Below are 21,167 nucleotides of genomic sequence, written 5' to 3'. Positions count from 1 at the left end.
TCACACCCGCCAAAGCAAGATAGACAATTATAATATTGAAGATGCTGAGGTAGACAGTGAATATATGGCTTACCTTATATAAAACATGCAGCTTACCTAGTAATGGACTACAGGTTTCCTGGACAACAAATATTGTAATGTCACTGTTCGGTTTCAAGAAGGTAATCCAGATCTCCATTTTTTTTACCTGAATCTTCTACTTTCCTCCCGCTGCCAACTTTAAGATTATTTATTTTTTATTCCTAAGAATTTATTTGATAGAAATACATGTTAGCTTGAAGATGAGGACTGATCTGAGGCTTGCAAATACCCACAAATTGCTGCCATCAGGGTTGGCTTTAGACTGTCACAACTCAAGATCCTCCATTGGGCACACTTCACGAGGGCTAGACTTTACTTAATTGGAAGAATCACTCCAAAAGATGTCTTTCACTGCATGCAATAGCGGTCTTCACTGCGCACATTATGGTCCTGTTCAGGTATCGGCTCCTTTTGGGACAGGGTACAAAACAGTCCCTCAATGCCTGTGGGGACTGAGATAGTTGTCACACTGCAAGTGGTCCTGCTAGGCACATGGAGAGAACAGACAGCTACAAAATATGTTCAATTTTTCTGTAATATATCCATGATGTGGCAATGCGAGACGTAGTCCTCTTATGGGGAAATGAATGTCTGCCACAAAATGTGAACTGGTGTATGAATGCAGAGGAATCTATATATAAGGCAAGGTGGTGCCCTAGGAAATTTATTAAAATATAGGACCATTGGAGAGAATACAGACACAAAGACCGCCAAGGATTTGCAGATTTACTATGAACCAAAGAATTTGGTGGGAAGAGGGAGAAAGGATGGGATCTTATGTATGTTTACTCTCCTTTTATGCAACAAAATACAGGTGACCCCACAAAAGTAGTATGTGCAGGTAATGACTGTAAAGATTCTATCACGATTTGATAGTGTGATCCATGTATGTGCCATGATGAACCGTTTTAATTACTTTTGTTGTAATTGAGGATTAAGAAATGCATCTTAAAACTAGTCAAGACAAATACACAGGCTAAAACGAATCAATAAGTACAGATCTCACTGGCCAAATACCTACTGGCACTCTGAGCTCTGTGTCCCTATTATCCAGCGGATTCTGCTAAGAGCTTGGGTGTCATTGTAGACAAACTGACCAGGAACCCCCTAGATTAAGACAGTCACGGCAAGTGCTTTAGCCTATTGAAATCCATTAGAAAGGTCGCTCCTCTTCTGTCACCCGAAGCTTTGAAAGTAGCTATTGCAGCGGTAATTGTGTCCTGCTTGGACTATGAAAACTCCCTATATTTTGGTGTCCCTGCAACTTATTTACACAAATTACAGCAATGAGGATAATCTAAATTGCATGCACATTTCTCTCCTGCCTTAAGGAAGCTTCACTGGTTCTCTGTCAAATGGAGAGCTCTTTTTTTAAATTGCTTGTATTTACAATTTTGTGCGCTGTATAGGTTTTCAAAACATAAGTGAGGATATCAAACGGCAGATAAATTCCTCTAGTCACTGTAAAAATATATCCACAAAATAGTAATCATTAAGCTTAAAATAATTTCCTAAATGTCACAATTAGTCTTAATTTCATTTAGCTTAAAAGAGACGTTCTAAGAAAGGCAGCTACAGTCTTAATGTCATTATTGCGCACTAAAAAGACTTCCTCTGAATTAAACCAATGAATCTAGCAATAGCCACAGCAATATCAAAAAAATTTAGCGGAGAACAAAATAGTTAATTAATTCATGTTATTTAAACTAATCTAGGTTTTTCATATGTGGATTAATTTCATGGGGTCAACACATATGCGCATAAGGAATTCTATCTTGCATCTTATTGGGCATTTTCTGTCAAATATGAAAAAGTCCCGTCATTCAAGTTTTATTCTGATCTTGTATCTTTCTTGCTTTCTTCCTGCCAGACAGGTTAATTGAATAACTTATGGCTTAAGTGGATGTTAGTAGTTTCACCCTCTTCACTGTAACCTGTAATTAATCCTGACTTCGAATCCTTCAGTCACAATTTGAATCTGTAGACTGAGAAACTACTTAAGTCAAAAAGTGCACTAAAATACCAGCCATCAAAAAGAGGGCGCGGGCGGGGGGGGGTCGGTCGGTCTGTGTGTGTGTGGGGATGTGTGTGTGTGTGTGGGGACACACTGACCTAATCTGAAATCAAAGTTATATGCATCTACTAGTGTTTTTTTCCCCTCCCAGTGGTAAGGAGTTTAATTTATCTCAGCCAATTATCATCAAAATATTAAATGTGGTATTTATTTTCCACACATGGATTTATGAATTGGGAATCCAGATACATTTTGTATTTTGTTCTGACTAGCTTAGCTGTCATTAATTAGTGACTTGATGCGTAATGTATGAATCACACATTGGACCTGGTGCCTGTAGAGAGAGCTAGAATTGGGACCTCTGTATAAATGATCTACCTGATTAACTTGGAAAATGCTACCCAGCGTGGAACTTATTTGGACCTTGATGCATTATTGTTGATTTTAGCAGGACCTGCATGTCCTTCAGGGTGTTACCAGAAAATTTTCATTTAGAAAGACCGCCATAATAGAACACCTATACTATATTTGGGTCTTGTAAAAACATGATTCCTTGGCCACAGGAACCTGTAAGTTATACTTTACAATATATACTGGAATCTCACATAGACCGAATTAAAATTTGGCAAATTTCAGAAGAGTTTACTGGTCCTCCTGTTCACTCAGGTGTCAGAGCTCTAATTAACTTAATTATAAGGCGTGATATGTAGGATCAGGACAATGAGTTATCATAAGACTGAATCCTAGCCAATTAATTACACATATGCAAGACCCAAGTTAAATCTTTTAGGTTTATTCAAATTGAAACCTTTACATAAGGCAAATAGTGGTTAATAAATAGCAATGAATGTCTTAATAGTAAGTCAAAACTAGATATTATGAGGTCATCAACATAAGGCTACCTTTCCAAAGAAAGAAAGCAGTGAGAATTAACGATAGTTCGGCAAGGAGACCAATATAGTCTGCCTCCAAAGAAGAGCCTGAAAAGACCGAGTATAAACCAAATGACAGACTAGCATAGAGTCTACATAGTTAGGCAAAGAAAGTCTGTCATGTGTCCCAAAACACCTTTCCTTGGGTTTTAGACAGAAAGGCACACACATTCGTTGATGAGATATGACATAATAGGGTTGAACTAGCAATGTATAATTCTAGTAAGCCAATGACTATTGCAATTCTTAAAGTATATTCAATAAGATGCACCTACAAATATCTACTTCTACTGCATATGAATAAATGAGGTGTGCATAGCAAATGAAGAGAATGACATGGGGGCAGATTTACAAGCTCCTTGCGGCACTTTTGCATTACTTTTAACATGGGAAAAGTGACGCAAAAGGGGGGCAAGGGGCTTGTAAATCTGCCCCATGGTGTTTATGTATTACATCAATACAATGGACAGTTTAACTAATGAATGGTCCAGAGGAAAAGCTTGAGCAAAGGACTTTAACAGTTACTAGGGCAAGAGATGGCTTTCTCGAGGGGAACATAAAAGAAAGCAATTTATCAATATAGAGAACATGGACTTCTATTTTGCTGAAAAGGAAAACCTCACAGAGAAACACCTTCACATGGAAAAGCTCTTTAACATCAAACAAAAGTGCACATTTCTTTCAGCAAATATAAACAGATGTCATTGCAAGCTAGTCGTGCTTGCTTAAGCTTATCTTAATTATGCCATAATTTTTTTATAAATAAAATAATTATTTTAAACAGATTGTCATTAATACACACAATATTGCCATACTAGATAGTGCCATTGGAATTTTTGATGCACACAATAGTTTTATGCTTCCAGAAAATTTAGCTGGATGTGCTGATATTAATGTCATACTCACATCAACGAACCAAATGTATTCTTTCAAACACATCCTCACATACACTGCAAGAAACTAAAAGATTCATTAAACCCAATTGATCTGAGCCGCTTCTCCAGCAGGTATTGCAGTCTTGAAAGCCTCATAGGCATCCAGGAGAATTGCTAAATGATTTTCTACTGAATTAGCCTCAATTTGAGATCAGGACCTATGACTTGCGTGACCTATCTTTATTTGGACCATAAATCTTGTGAAACTTCATCAATCCCTTGACTCCAGTCATATCTATTTTTTAAGTAATTGGTCTGAGTCTGAGTGTAATACCACTTTAGATACAGCTGACCACTTGAGCAGCTTTCCTACTTCAAATAATAATTTATAACAGCAACTGGTGGCTTTTATGCCACCTCCCCAAAATACTGTTTTGTGCATAGTGCTTAAATATTTGAAATTTCCCTTTTCCGGTTTGGATGAGCCATAGTGTCTTATTCTCCCAAAGGGGGTTTATTGGCACTTCACTCAAAACTTGTTAAATACTGTAGACGCAATTTATTTTTTATTTCCTCCATTGTAAAAAGATGCTATTATACATTATCTCATAGAGGAGAAAACATTCATATGTTCAGATTTATATCGATTTTTGTAGCTATCTTCCCCTCAGACATCTTTCTTTTGAGCAAGTCCTGAATCACAAGAAGCCCTATGTAATAAGATGGTGCCCAGTCTAAAGAGCAAGGAAGGGCCAGGTCTGGTTTTATTTATTTATTAAGGGTTTTTATAAAGAGCAGGTGTTCACCAGGGGTGTCAGTGTGCTTTACAGAGAATACAGAGTATACCTACTCTACAGATTTCTGTGCATATAGAAGCATGTGTTGCAGCACTCTAACACTGTTCTTTGCTTCCCCTTCACCCTTTGAAAGAAGAGGAGAGGCTCCATTCACTCGCCCTTCAAGGGCTTCAGGCTTTTACATTGATCGTTCCAAGGATTATCGAATGGACTGTCGAATGTTTGGGTTGTACTCCTGATCGAAGAAAGGGAAAGCTGTACAGAAGAAAACACTGTCGAGGTAGATAATCCTCTGCATTAGGATCTGCTATGCATTGGTAGTGAAGCAGCTCCCAGAAGGTACGAGAGCTCATTCCACTAGGGTCAAAGCCTCAACAACTATTGCCTTGACAGACAGTTCTGGTGCGAAAGTCACCTCACTTGGTTGGTTTTGCAAGACTTTGAGTTGTCCACTCCACAAACCCTCCACCTTTGGGTGGTGTGCATTTTATCTATTCTAAGAGGAGGAATCTGTGGTTAGACGTATCCATCAGAAGGTTACTTACCTTTGTTATCACTCTTTCTGGTGGATAGATTCCTAGCTGCCCTCCTACCTTTGTGTTATATGTAGTGGCCTCTTTTTAACATCTAAAAATGTCCCAAGTTAGTACTCAGCACATTGTTTCAATTGTTCATGCTCTGTGTCTGTTCAGAAAGCAGAAGAGACAAGATCTGACATCCACGCACTGGGGTGGCGCTTAAGTGCTGTTCTGCTCGATCACACTCTGGGGCAGTATGGAGTCACTGTGAAGCCGCATTATGCCACTTGTCAGTGCATTGAATACTGCAATTAAAATTTTTTCCTGATCAATTCTAGCGGCTAGGGACATTCTGAGAAGAGGAATATGTGGTATCCGCTAGAAAGCAGGTTACCAAAGTTAAGTAACTTGCTCTTTGTAACATACAGGCACTCATATCTATACAAATTGGCCTGGTAGGATGCCCCCGATTCCTTAAGGGCTGCACTGCATCTCTATCAGTGGAAAAGATCACTCTTTCCAATAGAGAACAAGAGGAAGTCATTTAAAACAGATTAGTTCCCTTGTTTTTAGGATACCTCTTGCTAGACTTTAGTGAACTCTATTTTTTTTGCTAACTCCTGGTGGTAGAATTAGTGCCTATGACGTTGATACATATTTGTAATTCCACATAAAAAATGAAAATAAAACTTTTTCATAAAAATGTGGGAATATATATGGTAATAATCTAAACTAAATTTAGGAAACCGTCTAGTTTTCTTTGGCATCTGTAATCTCCAGCAGGAACATTGTAAGTGATGGATGTTAAATGTGCATTATAAATGCACATCTGAAAAACCAAAGCACCAGGTCTAAGTACGTTTTGCAGATCAGCTTCAAGTGATGTTGGCTAGGAACTGTTGAGTATCTTATTTTTTCAAAACATACTTTTAGATTTGTTTGTTGAATGGAAAGTTACACGCTAAAAGGTATTTTGGTCAGTGAATGCCTCATAAATACAGTTGAGTAACCCTTAAAACCGAATCCCAAAATAATCCAGTAACTTTGTTTTTGCTTTGAAATTTCTGTTTTTTCAACTTGAATAAGCCTGGATGTACCAGCTGCCAACTTTCTCTCTCTCCATACTATCTTTGATCCAATTTAAGTTGAAAGGGGACTTGATAATGGAGTGTGATCCACATGCATCCGCATTACTCAAAGTGATAAGTACCTCTCCGATGTATACAAATAAAGTGAACTGTTTTGAATGCCTTTTGTTTCACATTTTCCATCGTATTATTAGTTTGAGAGATAGATGTTGGGTTGGAATTGCAGAATTTCCCCAAGAAATCTATTAAAAATTAGAATTAGGTGATGATTAAACACATTGTTGCTCCAGTTTATTGAACAAAAGTTTTAGGTTGTATGGAAAACTGTGGCACTTCCACCCTACTTAATTTGCCTACAATAGATTGGAATTTAACAATACTTGTAGAAGGTTTGCGGATTTGCCTATCCATGGAATGCATTTTTAAAATGCATGTTTGCGGTAGTCTATGAATGAAAAGTTTGATCTATGAATTTCTTAAAACACATAGCTTTTAATAGACTCCAGTGTAAGCCATGAATGTAACCCACAAATGAAAGATACCTTCAACCAATCCATTAAATATCCCCTTAATCATTATGAAATAGTCAACAATTCCTACAGAAGTATTTCGTAAGTCCTCAGCAAGTAATGGTATTTTAAATTCTCACGAACTTCCTACAAAAGTGCATCTGCATCAAGTAGTGAACAACCATTATGTATTCCCACAATATATGCATGTGACTTTGTCCTTGTACTATTAGCATTGGGTGTGAATGCAGATCTACCTGAAAAGCATTAATCTCCGCTAGATTTGCTACTAGATGGTGAACAGACTGATCTGTATTAAATAATGGCACTATCCTTAGTTGCCTCTTACCTTCCTCCCCTGATTCTCATGAATGGACACAAGCAAAATTCTCACCACTTACTTCAGTCTCTCCTGCTAGGTTCCACATTTATGTCCATGTTAGAGCTGTCTTTGTAATGATGGGTCTTTTAATTTCCATGCATCTTAGATTGGGTCTAGTAGCCCACCTCCTTGAATCTGTCCTCTCTCTCCTTCTAGGGATCCTGTATTTAGCATCTCCACGCTCTCTTCTTCTCAGGGGTATTTCAACTGAGAGTCTCCTTGCATATTTGTAGTAGCCCCCTGGCATTTTTAGAGATTCATCACATGGCATAGCTGCAGATTCAACCCCTCCTATTGTTGGAGATTCACCTCCTTGCATCATTGGAGATTCAACCCTGACATTGTTTGAGAGTTCCTTCCTTGTATAGTTCCAGTCTCTTTTCCCCACCGCCCCATCTTAGTTTTCTATGGGGGTCCCCCCCTTATTTCTGGCGTTGTCATCAGGCTCTTTCCTTAGTTCTGTGGGTCCCTCTTAAGTTTTGGAGGAATCCCATTGGATTTCAGGGCTCATCCATGCACAGTTTTGGGGGCCTCTCTGGCTTATTTCTGAGGTTCTCTTCCCTCTCCCACCTTAATTCAGGGTCTTATTTTGCTAAGTTCTGGGAGACTGAAGTAGGATAACATGCTCTTAATGCCCGTTTTAATTACTTGCTCACTCTTTCCACTTGCGTGCCCCGCCCAGACCACGCTCGTATTTGTTTAAAAAATATTTTAAGAATACCACCTTTCTTTACTTCCAAAATGTCACCCATAGATGTTCTTTATCCAGTAAGACCATTCCCTCCTGAAAATATGATGCAAGCTACCTCAAGAGTAAATTTGTTAATACAACTGTTGAATAATTTTCAGACACTATGTATCGCCTTCAAATCCGATGTTTCTATTCAACTGTGGAGTATTTAGTGCCACTTACTTCAGTTCTCACAACATAAGAAGGAAAGGTTTTTTTCTGGAATCTTGAATGTTTTTAACTAGAGCATTATTGAATAGTATTGTACACCATACATTTGAAAATCCCTGCATCCGTTTGATAACTCGTTTGCAGCTAGCTGCCAATGCAATTTCTTTTTTGCTTTCAGGGTCCTCCAGGAGGCGGAGGGCAGCCAGGAACGCCCATCATGCCAAGTCCAGCAGGTATTAGTTCTGTAAAAGTATTAGACGTAGGGACACAGACATGCCTTGGGAGTGAGAGGTTCTTGGATTAATATAAAATGCATTGGAGGGGGTAAAGTGTGTTAAATGCTTGTAATGTGTCCTTATGTAGAACTTTCACTGTAGAATTCCTTAATAGAATTATTTGGTACAACTGGCTTAAAGTTTGTGGCGTTTGTTCTGACAGTCTCTGTCAAAGTTTTTTGTCTGGGATGTGCCAAATAAACTTCACATGGCCAATTGGATACTCTGAAGTTGGCAATAGTGTTTCATGGACCTCACACCGATCCACATGAGGCAATCAAGTTTTGGTTACCAAACGTACTGACCACAATATGTAGGAAGCTTTCGCCCTGGGCATATTCAAATGTAGGTGTTGACAAAGGTTGGCGATGCGCTTTGTTCGCTAAAAGTCCTGACCCTACAGTGGAGGGCGGATTGGTTGCAATCGAAGGCGGGGTGGCACGGGCGATGTGGAAATGGGGAAAGGCTGAGGGGAGGCACTGCGCTGTGAAGAAGTTCGGCACCTATGCAAGTGACCCATTTCAGCAGCCTGAGGAAGTTCGGCACCTATGCAAGTGACCCATTTCAGCAGCCTGAGGTGCCCTCCTTGATCACTTTGACCTACTCACCCGAAAAGGTGACCTTGCCCCATGAATTTGGCTGCAAAAGATAGGTGTTGTGCAGTGTTTTTACGAAATAGATGTGGGACGGTAAAAAGTTTAAAATGGTAGTGTTTTTTGTTAAGAATATTGCAGAACCTGTGGCCCAGCTGCCCTACCTTAGTATTTGTTCATGTAAATTCTCAGCTGTGTGTGGGGGGGCGAAGGGGGTGGTAATGGCTATTTGGCACTGGCGTCATCCTAATCCGGGTTCATGTCCTCATTGGACTGCACAGAGAGAGAGTTTCCATTCTTATTCCATTCACCCCTGAACACTCTTGTAGTTCGAGCCATTTACCAAAATTTGCACTGCTCTTTTGCAAACTTCCTTGGCTGTAAAGGAGTGTTCGAGGCATGTGTGCTGTTGATACACATGCTTTGCATACTCTTGCCATCTAGTGTTGGGTCCGATGTTTGCAAGTTGTTTTTCTTCAAAGAAGTCTTTCCTAGTCACAAGGTAAGGTGACTCCTCCCTTCGGTGATAGTGCACAGAGGCATCATCTCCATTGTTAGATTGTTTTTTTCCACCATGGGGTTCGGTCGTGTATTGCTGTGCTCTGGTTCGAAACTGTTCTTTGTCTTCCCCTCGACCCGCAATCCTCTCTACCCTCAACGGTATTGTTTCCGTATGAGTTCCCACTTCTCCGCGTATAGTTTTGACAAAGGAATAGACTTTTCGACCAGAAAGCTTTGTGGGCAGCCTTAGGGTCTAACCTCGCTCTCCGTCGATGGATCGGACTCCATTTAAATGTTGTCCTCGGTGCCACGTGAAGTATCCGCGTACCGACTCACATAAAGTGTGCAACTTGTGCTTTTCTCCCGAGCTCAAAGAAGAAAATGACCCTTGCGATCGTTCTGATCAAAGAAAACTCTTCACGATCGTCGGGCTCGACGTCAAGAGATGCAGCGTCAGAGCATCGAACATACGGTGGACATCTCTGGCCAAGAAGACATCGATGCATCAGCAGCAGAGGAGGAGGAAGTGTTCTCTGCTAAAGACTCTGAATCGGATCTCGAGATAGACCTCAACGTCAAATCAACTTCCGCAGGGACAAGGTAACATGAGTACAAAAGACCCATTGCTCCTACTAACTCCGAAAAAGCACAAGTCTTCGGCACCGAGACGATGTTTCCAACACCCCGCCTCTGGACTCGGCTGCAAAGCAGCCAGTCAAGCCTTCCGGCTCAGTACCAAGTCCTCCTGGGAACCGAAGCCCTCCGGTTCCAAACATAAATCTGGCTCGGAGCCGAAATCCTCTGTGTCGAAAACCAAGCAATTTTCGGAGCCGAAACCTTCCGCATTGAACGGCCAGCGTCCTCCGGCATCAATGACACCAGCACCGAAAACTTTGGTGCCGAAACAGAAAGAGACCCCTTCAGTTCCAAAAGTGGACATTTTTCCATTAACACCAGATGCTAAGCAAAAGGAGCTATATATTAATCCCGAGACTGGCCATATTCACACAAGGCCTCCTTAAAAAACACAAGATTCTGGATGACACTTTTTACAAGATCCCTTTAAAAAAGAAATCTGTGGCTACAAGTCCTTTTCATCTACCATCACCAACGCCTCCACCGCCTCCTTCTCCAACTGAGAATCCCTTGCAAATTACACCTCCGGATTCCCCTCAATTCCACCATGAGGATGACAATGCGGATGACACGGGGATACATCTCTCAACAGATATTTGAACAGATTATACAATTGAACCCCCAGGTGATAATGATCCAGACCTTTACCCAGCCGATCCATCTCCTCCAGATGACAATGCATCCCAACAAGAACTCATTGCCTGGGCTGCACAATATCATGGGGTGGCATTGCACAAAGAATCACTAGAAGATTTTTTGTATGAAACTTTAACATCCACAAACAGCTCATCACAAACACTTCCCATGCTTAAAGGCATGATGCGACACGCTGATGAGATTTTTAAAGACCCAGTCAGAGCATGCATCTTAACTCCTAGGGTAAACAAAAAATGTAAATCCTCCCCTACAGACCCTATATTTATCAAGGGCTAGTTGCAATTAGATTTCCTAGTAGTTTCTAATGCTCTTGAACGGGTGAATTCTCAGACATCAGAAGATGATCCTCTGCCAGATAGAGTCCAAGCTAATTGGTGCTTCTGGCAAGCGCAAAGCTTCTCAAGCTGCGAATCAGTGGCGCATTGCGAATACGCAGGGTCTTTTAGCTAGATAGGACAGGGCACACTGGGATGAGATGGAGCAATTGCTTCAATATCTCCCAGATGAGCATAAGGCTAAGGCCCAGGACTTAGTAAATGAAGGTAAACTCATTTCTAATTCCTCTATACAATGTGCTCTAGATGCTGCAGACACCGCAGCTAGAGAGATTAATACCAGCATCCTGCTCAGAAGACACGCATGGTTAAGGATTTCAGGGGTTAAGCCAGAGGCCAAACATTCAATGCTCAACACATCTCTTGATAAAGAAAATCTGTTTGGTCCTAACGTAGATCAAGCGTTGGAGAAAATGAAAAAGGATACTGAGGTGGCCAAATCTATGGGAGCGCTCCAGTCTCCATGCAACAGAGGCTCCTTCCGTCGCTCCTTTTACAGAGGAGGGTACAAAACACTGTCCCCTGATCAAAATACCTCAACTTATAAAGCTAACAACCAGTCCTCTCCCTCCAGAGGCTTTTTTCGAGTAGGTTATAGAGGCAACAACTTCAAAGGTAGGGGTAAGGGCAAAACACCCTGTAACTCCCATTCTCCCAACAAACAGTGACTTGCCCACGCTCCCCCCGTCTACCCACCCCCTGATTACACCACACCTCTTGGGGGAAGACTTCAACAATTTCTCCCCATTTGGCCGTCTATAACAGACAAATGGATGATTGGAATTACCCTACATGGTTATTGCCCAGAGCTTACCAGCAATTCCCCAAACATTCCACCTCGATCTAACAAGTTGTCTCCAGAACACATACACTTGCTATAACAAGAAGTTCAATCTTTTACTAAAAGGGGCAATCAAGCCAGTTCCAATAGAGTACCAGGGCTCTGGGGTTTACTGTCTGTGTTTTCTCATTCTCACAAAGGAATGAGAGAGGTCCCCCAAGACCTATTCTGGATCACAGAGTTAAACCGTTATATACTGTCAGAACACTTTCACATGGTGACACTTCAACAGGTACTCTCACTTTTACTAAGAGTAGATTTTATGTCTACTCTAGATTTACAAGACGCATATTTTCATGTTTCAATTCATCCGACTCATCGCAAATACCTCAGATTTGTGATAGCAGGCAAGCATTACCAGTTCAAGGTGCTTCTCTTCAGAGTGACTACAGCGCCCAGAGTTTTTACCAATTGTCTAGCAGTAGTCGCAGCTCATGTCTTCCCCTATCTAGAAGACTTGCTTATTAAAGCCAGCACTCACCAAAACTGTCTACAGCACACACAGATCACAATGGATCTACTGCATCAAGTGGGCTTCACCATCAATGCACAAAAATCTCACCTGCATCCTTCCCAGATGGAGTCTTACCTAGGAGCCAGTCTAGACACAGTCAAAGCTCCAGCCTCTCTCAATATAGCCAGAATACACAATATTCAAGCTATCATTCTACACTATCAACCCAACCAAGCTTTACCAGCAAGGGTGTCCATGCAACTGCTAGGAATTATGCCATCTTGCGTAGCAATTGTACCCATGCAAGGCTTCACATGCACCCCATACAAGAGTGCTTAGCACGTCCGTAGAAGCAATCACAGGGTCTATTAACCGATCTAGTGTTGGTAGACGGCTGTACCCATCGCACTCTGCAGTGGTGCAACCCACAAAACTTATCAGCAAGCCGGCCTTTCATCGACCCTATTCCATACATTGTGCTCACAGCAGACTCATCTCCAACAGGTTGGGGAGCTCATCTCAAGGATTACACAATACAAGGCCTGTGGAGCAACAAGCACAAGACTCTCCACATCAACTACCTAGAGCGTTTAGTAGTTTTTCTAGCACTCAAAGCTTTTCAAACTCACCTCATATCCAAGACTGTCCTAGTCCTAATGGACAACGTGACAGCAATGTATTATGTGAAAAAGCAGGAGGGGGGACACACTCTCCAACTGTCAACACTTGCTCAAGCCATTTGGAATTGGGAAATCCATCACAAGATTTATCTTCTGTCAGAACATTTCCCAGGAGTAAAGAATCAAATTGCCGATCTTCTCAGAAGGAGGCAGCAAATTCACGAGTGGGAACTTCATTATCGGGTTCTCCTCCTGTACTTTCAACAGTGGGGATTTCCACAATAGACCGGTTTGCCACAGCCAAAAACGCAAAATGCCCAAACTTCGGCTCCAGGTTCCCACACCCGCTCTCAAAGGGCAATGCCCTATGGATGAACTGGTCAGGGATATTTGCCTATGCTCTTCCGCCTCTCCCGCTCGTTCCGTGTGTGGTCTGGAATCTTGGGCAAACATACTTCACACGGATTTCTAGTAGCTCCCACATGGGCCCGTCAACCATGGTACACCACCCTGTTGGAGCTGTCAATAGTAGTACACATCAAAAAACAGCACCTTACCTCCAGTCTCCTCACACAGAAGCATGGAGAAGTCAGACATCCAAATCCCAAAGAACTGAATCTGAAAGAAACACGTTACTGATAGATGCCTTACCTTGGAATTACCCCCAGGCGTCAGACTGGATCCGGAAAGTTTTTGTCAGCAGTACCCCCCTGACGGTGGCATCGTGCGGCTCTGCGTCAGTCGTTGGCGTCGTGGTCGCCGAGATGACATTGCGGCAGCTACTTAAGGCGCCGCCCTCGCGCGCTGACGTCAGTTCTTTCTTTTTCTGCACCAGCAAGCGCAGATCCGGCAAGAGCGGTACCCCCAGTAACTTTTTGACTGAGTTTTTTTAGGCCTTTTTGTCTGTTTTTCGAATCGTTCGACTCCTGGTGCCGTAGGAATGCCCGGCTTCAAGTCTTGTGGGAACTGTCATTGCATGATGTCGGTGACGGACCCGCACCGAGTGTGTCGCTACTGTCTGGGGCGTGACCACGACCCCAAGTTGTGCCCCGACTATCGGGCCATGGTGCTGAAGACTTTGCGGGAGCGGTCCCGATAGTTGCTTGAAGTCCGGCAGTCGGCTCCGCGCCGCTCAAGGTTCCGGTCCCGTGGGAGGTCGAGGGACTGGTCGCGGAGCCACCACCATCGTTCGTCTGGATCAAAGTCTTTGCACTCGGGGTCAGGTAAGGCGAAGCATCGCAAGAAGTCGGAGCGCCATCGCTCTCCGGCTTCCCCTCTCCCGACACAGCAGAGGGTGCAGGTGGTGCCTCCCTTGCGGCTCCGGCGCAGCCTACGCAGTCGCCGTCGGCCAACCTGCCCTTCCCGGGTCCGTCGGCCATGGCTCGCCTCTTTGGGACGTCAGGCCCTGCCGGCGCGCCTTTGGACCCCGCGGGCCCGACTGGGGGTCTTCGCCCTTTACTGTCGGCGGCTCTGGCTCTGCATCGCTGTGGTCTCCGGCCCTGGCGCCGCAGGGCCCCCTTGGATCCAGGCCTGGATCCTAGTCGACGCCGGTTGTATTTTTGACACCTCCACCAACGTCGACCCCACCGGCACCACCTCCGATGTTGCCCGTGCTACCGGACAACGACGTCCCCGGTTTCAGCCACGATGTGGACACGCCGCCGGAACGGCGTCGCTCGATGCAGATGCCGATGGGGCCTTTCTCCCCTATGTCCAGCGCCTTATCTTCGGCCTGTACAGCCGCCTTCGGAGGAAGGGGAGGACTGGGAGGGGTCTGAGGACCCTCTCACAGCTCAATGTGAGTTTGACCCGGACTGGGCAGAGGAGCTGGGGGATGCCAGTGGTCTTGATACCTCTCCTGACCTTGGTATGCTAACTCCTTCTACTGTGACTACGGAGGAGGGTGCAAGTTACGCAGTGGCCGTCAGGACTAGCCTCCTGACAGAAGTGCTTCAGCAATCTGAATCTCTGCGGATCCACTGCTGCCCTTTAATGATGCACGTTCAGACGTTCTTTTGGTCACCTAGTCCAGGCCCAACACAGGGGCTCCTGTGGATAGGAATGTGGCCCATGGCCCGGCGACCCCCTTTTCCTTTCCCAACACTCCACCCTTGAGAGCTTGGTTGTCCAAGCCTCTACGTCTCAGAGCGCATTCCCTACCGTACCCCCGGACAGGGAATCCAAGAAACTGGAGCAGTTCGGCAAGGAGATTTTTTCTTCCGCCAGTTCAGGGCTGCGGGTTGTGAACACTGCATGCCTCTTGGGCCGTTATTCCCACTCTGTGTGGGATACGTTGGTGCAAGTGCTGCCTCAGTGTCCGGCGGAGACCCGGACAGTGCTCTCTCAAGCTATTGCTGAAGGGAGGGATGCAGCCATGTTCACAATCCGTTGTGGCCTTGACACCGCCGACTCGCTGGGCAGGGCGGTTTCCACAACAGTGGCGCTCCGCCGCCACGCCTGGCTGAGGACAACTGGTTTCTCTGGGGATGTCCAGAACACACTAATGGACATGCTCTTTGATGGCATTTGCCTTTTTGGCAACAAGGCAGATAGTGTGTTGGAGCGTTTTAAGATCTCGCGGGCTACAGCCAAGTCGTTGGGCCTTTCGGCCACTTGCCCTCCTCTGCCTTCTGCTTTTCGCTCCTTTCGTGGCCACAGAAGGGGGCGCCCTGACATGTTCGCTTCAGGGCCACAGGTCTGCGCAGCAACAGGCCCAGTGTGGCCTTTGACGTGGGACCCGCCAAGGTGGGTCAGGGGGCCAGTGGGCGGGTCAGTCCAACTCCACCCTGGCCACCACTGCCTCCAAACCTTCCTAGTCCGGTTTTTCAGGCCCATCAAACGCCAGTGGACGTCCGGATTCGCCATCACCTCCCCACTGGCGCACCATCACTATAGACAGGTGGGTTTTACAAATAGTCCGAAGTGGCTACTCCCGCCCCTTCTAGACTACCCCTCCAGCCATGCAAACCCCAGTACCACCGCATGTCGGGTAATCACTTGTCACTTCTTCAACAGGAAGTCGTGGCCCTCTTGGCCAAGGGGGCCTTAGAGCGCATTTCTGCGCCAGAAGTAGGACGTGGTTGCTACTCCCACTACTTTCTGGTGCCCAAGAAGGACAAGGGCCTGCGTCCTATCTTGTACCTCCGGAACCTCAGTCGCTTCCTCCGAAGGAGAAGTTCAAGATGTTAACTCTGGCTCAGGTCTGGTCTGCCCTGGAGACTGGATGGTAGCGTTGGATCTGCAGGGCGGTAAACACCCATTACCACAAATCTTTCACCCCGCATACTATTATAACTCATCTACCATGACTCCGCAATGCCAACACAACGCATGGCATTACATATTATATGCTTTTACCACGCATACATTTACAACGCAATTTGTGATAAATGCATGAATGGAAAAAACATATGTTTTTTTATATACAAGTATAAGGTAAGTATGGGTATAGGGGTATATGTTTTGGGGTTCTGGGGAAATTATAGTGTAAAGTGTATTTTTGTGTTTTGGGGTGCTGGGGTGTTTTTAGGTGTCAGGGTGGGTGTAGGGTTTTGGGGTGCTGGGGTATTTTTAGGGAACAGGGTGCGTTTAGGTTTTGGTGTGCTGGCGAAGTTTTAGGGGTCAGGGAGAGTTAGGGTTTTGGGGTGTTGGGGTATTTTTAGGGAACAGGGTGCGTTTAGGTTTTGGTGTGCTGGCGAAGTTTTAGGGGTCAGGGAGAGTTAGGGTTTTGGGGTATTTTTAGGGAACAGGGTGCGTTTAGGTTTTGGTGTGCTGGCGAACTTTTAGGGGTCAGGGAGAGTTAGGGTTTTGGGGTGCAGGGGGAATTTTAAGGGTTCAGGATGGGTCTAGGTTTTGGGGTGCAGAGGGAAATTTTAGGGAAGAGGGTAGTTTTGGTGTGCAAAGGGTATTTAAAGTTTTTAGTGGGTATGGGCATTGGGGTGGTATGTGTAATTTAACATTTTTGGGGAAGTATAGTTTATGGGATAGAAATGGGTAAATATGTATGTCTATATGTATATGTGTGTATATGTATATATGTGTATATATGTGTATATATATATATTCACTGAAAAAACCATAGGTTTCACACAAGTTATAGTTAGCGGACATTTTACTGATAAAAAACCATTGAAATTCCCCCGTTATAGTTAGTGCAGGCAACTATAACTCACGCGACCGCAATCCTCTGCTGATGCTAATACTGTATTTAGACACTTATTTACCCATGTCTTCTTCCATAAATTTTTAGCTATACATATATTACAAATATTTTTTTTTCATAAAGACACATATGTCATCAGCAGAGGATTGCGGTCGCGTGAGTTATAGTTGCCTGCACTAACTATAACGGGGGAATTTCAATGGTTTTTTATCAGTAAAATGTCCGCTAACTATAACTTGTGTGAAACCTATGGTTTTTTCAGTGAATTTGCAAGGTTTTTTAAATGCTAATTCCTAACTATAACGTGTGTGAAACCTATGGTTTTTTCAGTGAATTTGTACGTTTTTTTAAATGCTAAGTTACTTTACGCCGTTCGTGGCGTGCGCGCCCACTTTACGCAGTTTGTTCCGTGCGCACACGGTGCGCTTCGCGCACCGCGCGCCCACTGTACGCAGTTAGTGCCGTGCACGCACGGTGGGCACGCGGTGCGCTACGCGCACCGCGTGCCCACGTTACGCCAAATGGGCCATGTACGCACGATGCGCTTCGCGCACCGTCCGCACACGGAGGCCATATTAGGCACATCGTTGTTAATGGTTATCTACAGATTGTCTTTGAGAAAAATATGCCATGCATAAAAGGTGCCCTTCGGGCAGCTTTTGCACACGGGGTGAGGAAAACGTGGAAAATTTACCGTACGCGTACGGTAAGCGTAATCGGCGATTTTTCAAAAATAAATTTTTTTACATTTTTTGCCTTTTCGGTTCTTTGGGGACACCATAACAATGACTGGGTGGTTGGGAGCTGTCTATCAAGCCGCTTTTACTGTTTTCGGACTTTGTTTTTCCTCCACTCCCCTCAGAGTGCGAGAGAGAAAATGGCGGCCGACACTTCCTGGTTTCGACCGATTCGAATGTTTACTAAGATCTAACAGCCAATCAGAATCGCGCTCGCGCACGTCACCGTACGCGTACGGTAAGCTTACCGTAAGCGCACGGTAAGCGCACCGTAAGCTGGCTCAGATATATATATTGATTTAAATGCTATTTTCTCAGGAACTACAGAACAGATTTACACCAGACCTACAAAAGGCACTTCCTTGACCTGAGGACTACCTCTCTGCCAAATTTCAAGTAACTCTGTTCAGCCGTTCGGGCTGTAGCTGTGTCTAAAGGTCCTATGGAAAAATGCATGGGAAAAACGCGTTTTGGGACCCCCCTTTTTTCTCAGCCCCCGCTTGACGAATCCCCCCGAGACTTTCAGGGTAGGAGCGGAGCGTAGCGCCCCACCTATTTTGAAAATTTCGCGAGGATTCGTCGACCGGCGCCAAAGTTATTCCAAATAGAATGTTGCGGATTTCCTATGGAAACGTGGTCCTAACTATAACTATCTACTGGCGACCGCCAGTAGATAATATATGTATGTGTATGTATATATATATATATATATATATATATATGTGTGTGTATATATTCAAAGAAAGTCTCCAGCTTTGCATCCGATTACTTCCACCTAGCGGGGTTGGTGCAGACGGGCGGGCGTAGGACCCGCTAAAATGTCAGAAAGCATGTCTTGCGCTGTTCAAGGTGCAGGAAAAAGAAGTCGCACACAGGTTTTCTTTTTAGGAGATTGTATTAAATGACTCGTTTCGACAGCACGGTCTTTGTCAATGAGTCATACGACAAACCAGGAAGTGGCAGTGTTATTTCAAACAGTTCCTCTTACAAAATAATAAACATAGAGAAAGCATTTGCATATGTTGGTAGTCTGCGTCATGGTTTTAGAAAACATACTCTGCAAAACTTTATACCTATAAATTGAAGCAAAGTGTAAGAATGAATTAAACAGTTAAAATAACCACTGCAATTCATAATATAGGCAACGGGACAGTTTTTCAAAAATTAATTCACTGAATTCATTGGTGATAATAAATTACAATGCAAAAACCAAAGTGTCATAGAAGTTATGTATGAAAAAATGCCAAGTGGCAGTGAACACTATTACATTTTGTGTTCAACTACGATGTAAGCCCCATATGAATACTAACTAGTAAAGTTTGTATTCAGAGCACAAGAATTTAAATTGATAAATGAAAGTTGGCTAGGGCCTGTAGTTGCATGTCCTATCGATGCCTACGGGGGTGTAAGTGGAAGAAACACTGGGTTAAATCCACTCCTGGTACCATAACAAAAAGTTAACATCAGTTACTGCGGAGGTGAATTGGCATGATTTGGTGTAGCCGGGTGGCCAGGGGAGCAATACGTGTAAAAAGGGGAGAGTGGGGGGGAAAGGGGAGGATGATGGTGGGCTCTACCATATTGCTGTTCAGTAATAGGGGGCATGAATTATTCTCAGTTCAGCCTAAATGGACGTAGAGGTCCTCCTCATGGTTGAGACCTCCTGGGGGCTTCACTATATATTCAGATTCCAGGCGTCGCAGTTGACGTTCCCGATCACCCCTCTTGCTGATGCAGGAACCCTGTCAATGCCAAAGTAAGAGATTTTAGAACTGATATATTTGACATCTGGGTGTACCAGATCACAATGTTTGGCAATGGCGTAGGACATGTCACTGTTTGATTGTGCGCAAATGCTCGAGTACACGTTTCTTCACCGGGAAGATGGTGCTCCCCACATAGCGAAGACCACAAATATAAACCAAAACATATACAAAAAAATCAGTATTGCAATTTATAAAAACATTGATCCTTCCCGATTTGCCATTGGGAAGGTTGAAAATTTTCACAGTTGTGCTTTTGTTGCAAGCTTTGCAGCGCCCACACTTGTGGAAACCTGGGAGTTCCCTCAACCAGGTCCCCTTCGTCTTTGTTTTTATAGAAAGGTGACTGTGTACCAGCATATCTTTTAAAGACTGACATTTTTCTGTACGTTACATGTGGTGATGGACTGACCAGTTTTCCAATTATTAGATCATTTTTGACTATGTTGTGTGTGTGTGTGTGTGTGTGTGTGTGTGTGTGTATATATATATATATATATATGTGTGTATATATATATATATGTGTGTGTATATATATGTATGTATGTATATGTGTGTGTATATATATGTATGTGTGTATATATATATTCCAAATGCAGTTACTCGCAAGTCGAAGGCACCCACACGGCGTCGTTTTTTAAGGTCTCGCCTGACCCAGCTCTTGGGCGCTGGTCTGGCGAGACCTTAAATGAGGGCTTCAAAAAATGCTACTGCCGGCTACAGCTTGCAGTGCATGTGCGCGGGCGCGCGCAAGCTGTGGCCGGCGGTAGCATTTTTCCCCCCAGCTTTTTAGCCAGCTTGCTAGAACACGCAACAAGCGCTTGCGGGCGCATCCCTTGCGTGTTTTAGTGCGTCATCGTTCTCACTTTCGCTTTCACAGCGATCGTGATCGTGATCGCGATGACTTTCGTGGCCAATGCTTGTTTACTCCTTTTTAGTTTTATTTATTCCAGTTCGCGTGTCGCCTCTTTCTTCCTTTGCCCATCATACCTCCGTTTTTGTTCTTTCTTTTTCGTTATATCGCCTGCCCCCTTTCCACCTAGTGTGCTTCCTTCCCCTCCCTTGTTCCTCCCCTCCTTCTCGCGTGCACCATGCAGTCCTTCCGCGTCTCACCCCTTTCCCCACATTTCGAACTGCGCCGTCTCTAATCCTATAACCATCCTCCCCACTTTGCTGTCTCTTTCTACACGTGGTCTCTCATTTCCCTCGTTCTCTGACTGCCTTTGTCCCAGTACCTCCTGATGCACACCACCACACGTCCCTCTCTTAACCTCTCTCACGCTCCTTCTCTCCTACGTCACTCCCCCTCATTATACCATGCCATTGCACCTACTCCTCTACCCCATCTCAGCCTACGTCTCACTTCTTCCACATCATTACTTCCCCAGCCCTCCCTTTGCACCCTTTCACCACCTTTACGCATCTTCAGGTGCACACTCTTTAGTGTGCACACACCCTTTTCATGCCCTGTACTCCCTTTCCTCGTGTCCCCTCTA

The 21,167-nt window shown here is 44.2% G+C and overlaps 1 protein-coding gene across 7 annotated transcripts in view; it reads left to right on the top strand.

Annotated features, from left to right (window-relative positions):
- SSBP2 (single stranded DNA binding protein 2) overlaps positions 1-21,167 on the top strand; it is a 787,338-nt gene that overhangs the window by 694,804 nt on the left and 71,367 nt on the right. For all 7 annotated transcript variants that reach the window (XM_085632417.1, XM_085632415.1, XM_085632414.1 and 4 more), the window contains one exon: positions 8,276-8,330. In XM_085632417.1, the coding sequence (XP_085488543.1) occupies positions 8,276-8,330 (55 nt within the window). The remainder of the gene's footprint in view (positions 1-8,275; positions 8,331-21,167) is intronic.

This window comes from Triturus cristatus, chromosome 2_1 (genome assembly GCF_964204655.1).
Source record: "Triturus cristatus chromosome 2_1, aTriCri1.1, whole genome shotgun sequence".
In the NCBI taxonomy this organism is placed as follows: Eukaryota; Metazoa; Chordata; class Amphibia; order Caudata; family Salamandridae; genus Triturus; species Triturus cristatus.
The sequence above is the reverse complement of the archived record's forward strand: the minus strand, read 5'-3'. Positions and strand labels throughout refer to the sequence as shown.